The 10,555-nt window shown below is 35.5% G+C and overlaps 2 protein-coding genes across 2 annotated transcripts; one reads left to right on the forward strand and one right to left on the reverse strand.

The window, feature by feature from the left end:
- Positions 1–3,414: 3,414 nt before the first annotated feature.
- On the reverse strand, positions 3,415–4,167 carry LOC114276707 (uncharacterized). Its single transcript, XM_028218526.2, has one exon. It carries the CDS (start codon positions 4,165–4,167, stop codon positions 3,415–3,417), a length of 753 nt encoding a protein of 250 aa, XP_028074327.2.
- Positions 4,168–9,119: 4,952 nt separating this feature from the next.
- On the forward strand, positions 9,120–10,011 carry LOC114276701 (uncharacterized). The gene is made up of 2 exons (XM_028218523.2): positions 9,120–9,278; positions 9,406–10,011. Exons 1-2 carry the CDS (start codon positions 9,271–9,273, stop codon positions 9,956–9,958), a joined length of 561 nt encoding a protein of 186 aa, XP_028074324.2. The 5' UTR covers positions 9,120–9,270; the 3' UTR covers positions 9,959–10,011.
- The last annotated feature ends 544 nt before the right edge of the window (positions 10,012–10,555 follow it).

Raw genomic sequence — 10,555 nt, forward strand, 5'->3', positions numbered from 1 at the left:
TATATATAAAAATATATATGAAGGTAGTATAGTAAAAGAAATAAGTTTCAAAATATTATGGGGTTTTGAAAAGATCTAAATAATTCTTGTCCTTTTTTTTTTTTTTTTGATAAGCAAACAACTTTATTGATGAAGAAAGCAGAAAACATGCCACTTTACAACAACAAAGCTAGGACAAAACCTAAGATTGGTGAGGAACCAATCAAAACAACACAAAAAGAAGAAGAAAAACAAAACAAAGCAACAACAAAGCACTAGAGTAGTAACAACAATACAACAGAAGCTCTCCTGTAAAAAAGAACTGCAAAAACTCCCCTGTAATGACCACAAACACTCCCAGAACAGCAAAGGCAGTGGCAGCTATGCAGAGGCAGTAGCAATACCACAGTAGCTCCCACAATAGAATAACAGAGGCAGTAGCAATACCATAGAAGCTCTCCTGAAGTACACATTTCTTCATAGACCAGAAGAAACACTAACACCACAAACATTCCCAGAACAGTAGTAGCTGTGCCTTTGAAGCTCAACACAAAACATCAACCAAGAGGCAACCTGCTAATTCCAGTATAATCTGATGCAAATTAGTGACTATCTCCTCCACTGAATACTGCATCCCCACAATATTCAATTTACTCCAAAGGGCTACCCTTACCTTCACCAACTCTGCAAATTTAATCCAATCTACTAGTTTGCCACAAAAAAGACCATCATTCCTTATTTTCCATAATGACCACAAAACAGCTAAAGGTACCATTTTCCACAATCTAAGAATCACCTTACTGAATTTGACTCCTGACTACCAGAGCAATAGATCCTCAATTGAACTAGGTAATATTCAGACCAAACCCCACCACTTCATCATATCAATCCACACCTTCCATGCAAATGGACAAAACAACATCAAATGATGAACTGTCTCCTCCTCTGATTTATAGAACATACAGAGTGAATCTGATTCCTCATTTAACACTCCTAAATTTTTTAACACAGCTGCAATTTTAAGTCTACCTCTCCAAGCTAACCAGCCACAAAATTTTACCTTGGAAGGAGCAAGATTTTTCCACAAAGCCTTAGTAACAGTGAGAGTTGGACCTTTTGAAGACATCCACCACTCCCAGGCTGTTGCTACTGTAAATGACCCTTCTGGATTGGCCCCCCACTAACAATAATCCTCAGACTCTAAAGAGAGATTAGGTGCTACCCTAAGCAACTCATACAATCTTTGTACCTCATCTTCCTTCCAAGCTAACGGCGATCTTTTGAACATTAAGTTCCACTCATTTGAATGACCCCTCCTCTGGTAAATCTGCTGAACAGTGCTACATTTCTCCTTTGACAAGCTATACAATCTAGGAAACTCCTCCTTTAGGCATAAGATGTTCATCCACTTATCATTCCAAAACTAAATTCTACCATCATTCCCTACCGATATTTTAAGGTTTAATAAATAAAACTTAACCATAGCAGGTCTTCTATCAACAAGTTTGAGGATATCACTCCAAACCCTGGACACTGAAACAGTAATAGACCTAAATGGGATCCACCTACCCCATACCACACCATACTTACAACATATAATCTGTTTCCATAGAGCTCTATCCTCTAACCCAAACTGCCACCACCATTTAAGCAAATGACAATCATTGACCTCTCCAAGATTTCTTACCCCTAAACCCCTTTGCTCAATGCTTACTGATATCTCTGTCCAGTTGACCATGTGAAGCTTCTTCTTTGTATTAGAATCTCCCCACAAAAATGCTGCCTGAATCCTCTCTAACTGCTTAGCCACACCCACAGGTAGTTTAAAAATTGATAGGAAATATGATGGTAGACTGGATAGAACTGCCTTAATCAATGTGATTCTACCAGCAAAAGAGAGCATTTTTCCTTTCTATGAAGCCAATTTCTTCTTGACTTTCTCAATCACTGGTTTGCAAGTGCTCTTTCTTCTTGGATTTGCCCCCAGAGGTATACCCAAATAAGTAATAGGAAGCTTTTGGCTATGACAGTGTAGAACTGAGACAAAATCTTTGATATCCTCCTTCTCATTAACACCAACCCCACTCCACATACTCTTGTGGAAGTTAATTTTTGACCCAGACATTAACTCAAAACACCTTAAGATTCTCTTTATAGTGACCAATTCCACTCCATCCGCCGCACAAAAAATAACAGTATCATCTGCAAATTACAAATGAGAAACCTTTAACTCATTAAGCCCTATAGTTACCCCTCTTAAATAACCCAACTCCTTTGCCCTTTCAATCAGCAAATTCAAACCTTCAGCAGCAATGTTTAACAAGAATGGTGATAATGGATCACCTTGCCTAAGCCCTTTTTCAGGTATAAATTCAGCAGATGGAGAGTCATTTACCAATATAAAGATCTTAGCTGCTGGTATGCATGTTTTGATGCACTTCACCCATTTTTTCCCAAAACCAAAATTCATCATCATTGAAAAAAGAAATTCCCAATTTACTGAATCATAAGCCTTTTCAAAGTCCAATTTCAGAATAATTCCTCCCATTCTAGATGATTACCACCAATTCACCACTTCATTAGCAATTAATACGCCATCTAGAATAAACCTTCCCCCAAAAAACGCTGACTGGACTTCACTAGTAATTGATGGCATTATTTCTTTTAGCCTTCTAGACAAGACTTTAGCTAAAATTTTATAAACTGAACTAATAAGGTTGATTGGTCTGTAATCACCTAAGTCACTTGGGTTCTCTTTCTTTGGTATCAAAGTGATAAAAGAACTATTCAAACCCGAGACCAGCTTCCCATTCGCATGAAATTCAGTCATGAACTGTAGAATCTCACTCTTCATTATCTTTTAGCATTTTTGAATGCAAGCCATATTAAACCCATCTAGCCCAGGAGCTTTATTCCCATCACAATCATGTATAGCTTTCCAAATCTCTTGCTCCGTGAATGCTGCTACCAGATTATCATTCTGCATAGAGTTAACAGATGAAAATATGCCAGAGAGTTTAGGCCTTGAACACCACTCCTCAGTAAATCTTCTTACAAAGTAATTAAACACTGCATGTTTAACCCCATCTGGTTCCACCAACCTCACTCCCCCCTCCACAACTGAATCCAACATATTTTTCCTTTCCCTAGAACTTGCCATCATATGGAAAAACCTTGTATTCTTATCACCACATTTAGCCCACACAATTCTAGATTTTTGATGCCATAAGCTCTCTTTTCTCCTACTCAAATTCCACACTAGACTTCTTACGACCCTTTTTCTAACCATTTCAGACTCAGATAGAGTCCTTGATTCAGCTACAAAATCAAATTCATGATACTCCTCCTCTGCCCTCTTTAATTGAGCATCCACATTTCCAAAAACCTCAGAATTCCATCTCTTTCGATGGGCCCTCAGATTAGCTAACTTTCTCTTTAGTTTGAATCCAGCCTATCCTGGATCAACAGCTTCCTGCCAAGACTCTTCACTTCAACTTTGAACTTAGGATGGAGTAACCAAGCATTAATAAACCTAATTGGTTTTGAACCCCAATTTCTAACATCTTCCTTTAACAGTATTGGGCAATGGTCAGATATATTTCTAGGTAGTCCCCATTGCTTAAATGAATATTCCTCAAGCCACCTACTATCCAAGAGAAACCTATCTATCCTGCTCCATCTCTCCCCATCTTGAGCATTACACCATGTGAAACTTCTTCCCAACATAGGCAAGTCCATTAGACTTAACTGATCAATTAACCCATTAAAATCAGTCATGCCTCTATTCCTTCTTGAGCATCCCTTTCTTTCACTAATATACCTAATCTCATTAAAGTCTCCACCCACACACCAAGGATTAGTGTAATGGGTTTTTAGTCTACCCAGAGCATCCCACAATTGCCTTCTCTTAACTACATTATTTGGGGCATAAATATTGACTATAGTCCATTTAAAATCCACTCCAACAATTCCTGAAAGCATAACAAACTGTCTTGAACTGCAGCACTCCTTAAGTCTGAATCTATCTGGATTCCAAATGCATAACAAACCTCCTGTAGTACCTTCTGCATCCTCCCCCATGAACTCCATCTTTTCAAATGGCCACATCTGCTTAATGAACTCTTCATCCATGCTACTCTTTTTTGTTTCTTGTAATAGCACTACATCTATTCCCCCATCTTTCATCATTGCCTTTATTTTCCTCCTTTTTTTTCTGGTCTTGTTAGACCTCTAACATTCCATGTCATTATCTTCATAAGGAACCAAATATTACACCTACTCCCCTGCATTAGCTACTTAGGTTTCACCAGCCATTCCCTTGCCTTCAATCCTTTCCAAATCCTATTTTTCCATCTGAATAATTTTGTTTATAGCTTCTTCTTCTTTGCCTCCAAAATTTATGCCAAGTAGCTGCCCCATCTGGACTGTTGCCTTAGCTTCCATAATCATCATTCTACTTCTTCTACTGGACTCAGTATTCATTGATAGAGAATTCGACAAAGTTGCTGCAATGGCTCTGAAAATAGCACCTCTATTAAAGCTTTGTGGAAGCACTCTTCCCCTATGTAAAGGCAATGTCTTACCTTTAAACCCAACTCCTCTATCACACCCCTTATTTCTTTTTACTCTATTGAGAACCCTTCTTCAAACTAGTGCACAGCTCCTCTCTCCATCCTTTTGAGCTGCTTGTGAGCCGACTTGATTGAACTGTGTCTGGGCTACACAATCACTCAAATTTGACCATGAATGTCCATTGGGCCTATTTTGATTGGCTACACTTTGGGCTCCCTACAACACTATTTCTAAATTAATATTGGACCGACCCATTTCAGATCCTTTCAGGCTCTTCATAGACCCTAATGTGAATATATTGGCATCAACATTTTGAATGCTCCCAACCACCTTCTCTCTTGAATTTTTCACAGACCTCATTATTCCATCACAGCCAGAGCCCCTACCTATTGAGTTTCCCTTCTCCAATGTGTCTTTTGCCCTGCTTGTCACTTCAGCACTAAGTAACACATCATCACCACCTTCACCTTCGTTGACCAATTCCTTCCACCCTATAATGGTGCCGGACACCATATCCTGCCTACTGCCGGAATGTGAATTTGTAGCCCCATTAAGCTGAGTATTGTCCAGCCTGTGTTTATCCCTAATGGGAAACTTATCTGTTCACACACTCGAACTGGATAATAATTCCCTTTGTATTCAAGTGTTACCACTTTGTTGATAAACTCTCTGCTTTTTTGTGATTATCCTTATTTTACGTCATTGAAAGGAAACTAGGTTGCTTGTATCCTCATCCAACCGAACTACATCGCCCCAAACTCTCCCAATGTCATTAAAAGTTCTTCTATTCCATAGATTAAAAGGTATGCCAAAACAAAATAACCAAACACACTTTTCACTTTCAACCATTCTCCCATTTTCCCATTCCTCCATTGATGTACACCACTCATATACCTATTCCTCCAATCTTACTTTCCATTCCTTCATCTGTTCCACAGACTTAAATGTTAGCAATGCAATTCTTGTCCTTTTAAAAGACAAATTAGACAATGAGTGATCTATCACTAAATGTCCCAATGATTTTCACATAATGAGAGGGGTAATCTTCTGTAAAAATCTTTTTCCTTATATTTGTGTTTCACTTGTTATTTTGTTATTTCATATTTATATATTGGGTAATGCTATGATACACATCATATACAAGTTATGACAATCATAACTCAATCTTATTAAAGTCTTAACTAAAAAAAGAAAAAGAAAAGTTATAACTAAACAACATACAATGTATAATAAAAAATAAAAAAATCAATCATAATAAAAACAATATCATAACCAACATCACAATAAGTCATAATTAATATAACAATATATATATATATATATAACCAAATCGTAACTAGCACGTTAATAAATTATGATGAAAGGGCTCAAATGTGATAATTAGATATAATGAATCATAATTAATACTATAATATCTATATAACGAGGAAGCTCAGGTTTTGAATTCAGATGTGACTTTTATCCCTTTGTCAAAATATAGATCATTAGATTGAATTCAATCCAATGGCTCACAATGTCTCTCTCTCTATTTGGTCCAAAATATGGACCATTTTCTGCGCACACCTCTCTCTCACAGACACTCTCATCTCTTTCTTTCTGATTTCAAATTTTGAACACAACCCCCCTCTCTCTCTCTCTCTCTACCTCCATCGGACGTGCTTCCCTGTCAGAGCCCAACGCCGGCGACCGAACCCCAAACCCCCTATTAGTCTCTTCATCTTCTCCCTTCCTTCCTCCCTCTCTCTCTCTGCCATCACAATCGTCATCAACAGTGGCAGCCCCAAACCCCCTTCAATATTAACGAAGCCATTGCAAAAGAGATCAGAGATGTGAGAGATTCAGAGATGGATGTATGTATGTATATGCATTTGTGTGTATTTTATATATAGATTGTGCGTATTATATGGATGTATGTATATATATGCATTTGTGTGTATTAGATACGATTGTGTGTATTTATGGATGTTTGTATATAATTTCAGAGATTGATGTATGATTATGTATCGGCGTTGGTCACCCTTTAAATTTAGGCATTTTCTTCTCTCTCCTCTCTCTCTCTCTCTCTCTAAAAATTGTTAAGGAAGATGGATTTAGGAGGGTTCTTCAAACCCAAAGATGGAAACACCCATCAAAATTCTTCAACTAATAAATTGCCATGTACACTGTTTTCACTCACTTCTTTATTATTTTACTGTCTAATTTGAGTTGAAAATGTGGTGTCATTTTCATGTTTTTTGAATTGAATTTGTTGAAATTCATGTTAATTAATGTTTGTTCAGCTATATTTAGGTGAATTTTCCTTACACTTCAACAATTAGCTTTGAAAAAGAACTACAACAACAATAACAATTAGTTTATATCACAATGGCTTTGTTGACAAATAGGGTTCTGTCATTAGAGAATAGAGAGATGAGCTCTTGCCAAATTTTGGCATTGTTATAATTTGGCACCAAAAAATAGCACATGAATTGGAAGTGTTATTGCCAAATTTTGGCTTTCGCGTGAAGGGGAAGCACACCATTAGAGTTGCTCTAACATGCAATTTCCATGTCATTTGAATCTTTAAAGCTGCTTTGCCACATTCCTAAGCATTTTTTTTTATTGTGGGGTATAGGTTATTTAAGAAAATGGAAGTCATTGCTGCCACCGTTGATAGTAATAAACAGAATTGACATTTTTTTGGTGGTGTTTCTTTTGATAAGTGTGTATAAATGTGCACTATCTGAGCATGTTAATGAACAGATTTAAGTATTCATTTTATGTATTATCAAATATGTAAAACAATTATATGTATCTGTTTACATGTGGTATAATCATAATAAGTTGCAAGTCTTCCCATTTAATAACTTCTGTTGTGGGCAACTTATTTTTGGCCTTAATTGGTTCCATATTAGTGTATCAGTTTTATGTTTTTGGGCCAAAACTTGAAAATTGAACTGCAAGTCCACATGACATTTGGTTATATATGATTAGAGACAATGCAAATATTGAGAATACAGATATCCCAAATATTGAATCAACTCTTTTATATATAGATACGATTATGGTTACTGATGGTTTTCAAGATGGTTTTGAAATGGGTTTTGAAGATGGTTTTGAAATGGGTTTTAAGATGGTTTTAATTTATAAAAGAGTAAGGATTGAGGATGATTTTCTTTTTTTAAAAATGGTTAAAGCTGATTTTAGGATAAGTTTGGAATTTTTCAAAAAGACTTGCTGAAAAAAAAAAAAGAAGAGAAAAATAGTAAGGATTGGAGTACTCCTATCAAATTAAGTTTTTAACCAAAATTTCAATTGAATTTGATAAAAAAAAAAAGAAGAGTAAAGATTCGAATTATCATTTAGTTGTTGATGGATGGCAGATATTATTCTGAAGGGAAAGAAGAGAGTTGCAGATGTTATGCCAATTGTTACAAGGCATGAGTGTAAAGAACTTGAGGCCGAACTCGAGGTATCCTATTGTTTATTCAGTTCAATTCATGTGTCTAATATGTATGTGTAATACCATATACATTTGATAGTTTGAGAGCGAATTGAATCTGAATTTAATCCAATTCTTTCATTTAGGGAAGGAATGTTCTAGAGATGAATTATCTAATTGGACCTTTTGGCACCAAGGTTTGAATTTTTGGACCTTTGTTGTGTACTGTGATTTCTGCTTTACTTTGATTGTGCTTTCATTTGTATCCAATGAGTTCTGCTTTATTTCTATGCATTTTGATCCCAATCTAATATGTATTTATAAAATTAATTTGAAATGTTTGATTTCTCACATGGTTTTGATTTATGAAATGAGCTTGATTCTTTAATGGGAAATAGGTGTTGATTTTCTATGGTTTTGAAAAACTTTTGATTGATAAAATCATTGGAATGAAGACTGAAGTGGGTCTTTCTGAGTAGAGAATTCTAATTTTACATAACGAAACAGATGGTGTTTTTTTTTTTTTATAAAAAAAATTGGAAATTGGAAGAAGAAAAGAAACATACATTTTTTGTGTTGGATGGGTTTATTTTTTGTGGGTTGAGAAAAGAATGGGTTGGTTTTTTGTATTAATTTTTGACTTTTTATCTAATGTTTCAAATTTAACCAATATAGATAGGAGTTAAATTAATTTTTTATTTTTATTTTTATATATGATTATGGATGTATATATGTCTATACATATGATTCCAATATGTATATATATACATATGAACTTTTATCAGGTACTACAGACTCTATAAATTTTAATATGATACGTACAAATTACAACTATATTTTAATCTCAATATTATTTATACCGTACCTTTAAATACGGACATACACTAATATATATATATATATATATATATAACCAAATCGTAACTATGGCGTCAATAAATTATGGCCAAAGAGTTTAAGGCCATAATTAGGTGAAATACATAGAATTTTCGTTAACTTATTATGTGTGTGCAAATCTTGTGCACTCCTTACAATGTGGCCAAAAATATAAGAATTAAAAATTAAAAATTTAAAAAAAAAAAAAGGGCAAAAAAAGAAGTCAGGCCAAGTAAACCCTTTAAAAGCAAAGCATCTCTCCGTCTCTTTCATATCGCATGCTCACTTTCCCTTCCGCTTCAGGGAAACCATTATAAACCTTACAAGCAACAATATTCCATAACCACCATGACCATCTCTCTCTCTCTCTCTCTCTCTCTCTCTCTCATATTTATCTACAACTAGGAGGAGAATAAACAGTCATGGCCAAGTACACAGTCTCCCTCACATATATATATATATATATATACTAATTTATTTTTTTTAAAAAAAATCATTGGTTTGGTATATGAATTCTCTACATTTAAACTCCAAATTTCTGTGTGTTTAACTTTCAGATCATCGTCATCAACCTCACACCAAAACCCTTCTCCATCCTCCTCCTCCACCACAACGAGCGTCCGCGTCACCGCCCTCGACGGCCTAGTAAACGTGAACTCCCTCTTCACAATCGCAGTCTTCGTGGGCCTCTCCCTCGCCACCCCACACCAGCACAGCCTCAACCCATCAACCTGTGACGCCGGCATCGACGTGGCGAAAAAGCTCTTAGTCTTCGAAGTGGTGTCCTTCAGCTTCTTCCTCTTCTCGTCCTTGGTGGCTCAGGGACTCAAGCTTGCCATCAACATATTGAACAGCAGAGATGTGGATGAGGCGTTTCGAGCCCACATTAATATCAAGGTCCTGAGGTTTGGGATGGGTGGTTCGGCCGTTGGATCGGTGATGGGGTGCTTGTTCTTGATGCTGTCGATGATAAATGTTGTGGAGATTAAGTTGGGGACCCTGTCTTGTGGGAGTAAATCTACGGTTATTTCTGCTGCGGCTTTGATTGTGTTGGTGACTTCTGGACTTCTTGTTTATGTTTCTACTGCTGTTTATGCGTTTCTGCACTGAAAAATAATTGGGACTTGTTGTGGATTCAACAAGTTCTGTTTGTTTCTTCTTCTTCTTCTTCTTCTTCTTCTTCTTCTTCAAAATTTTTATTTTATTTTCTTGTATATTTTCTTGTTTTTTCAAAATTTTTATTTTATTTTCTTATTTTTTATGAACCCAAAGTTTTGCAGCCGAAAGTTCTTTAGAAAATTCAATGATGGTTCAAAAAATGTTTACACCTCACTAAAAAAAAATCTCTTATAATTTGATTTATAATGATGTGACGTAATATACATTAACTTTTAATTTGTTATATATTCAGTTATGTATAACCTATTTTTCTTGACACATCACTATAATAAATTTAATAGGGAGATTTGGTGATAGCCCCCTCACTATCTAATTTGTCTTTCAAAAGGATAAGAATTATATAAGTACTTTCAAAATCCCCTAATATTTTAAAACTTATTTCTTTTACTGTATTACCCTCATATCTATCAGCTCTCCTATTAAATCATTTTCACTATATATTTCAGAGTAAAATTTTACTCTGTATAAAAGTAAAATTTTACATTCTGAAACTAAAAATAAAATTTTACTCTGTATGAAAGTAAAATT

Source organism: Camellia sinensis, chromosome 3 (assembly GCF_055761805.1).
Source record: "Camellia sinensis isolate YWXY chromosome 3, ASM5576180v1, whole genome shotgun sequence".
Lineage (NCBI taxonomy): Eukaryota > Viridiplantae > Streptophyta > Magnoliopsida > Ericales > Theaceae > Camellia > Camellia sinensis.

Coding starts and splice junctions, on each gene's coding strand:
- LOC114276707 (XM_028218526.2), bottom strand. CDS start 4,167: ATGATGAAAGATGGGGGAATAGATGTAGTGCTATTACAAGAAACAAAA.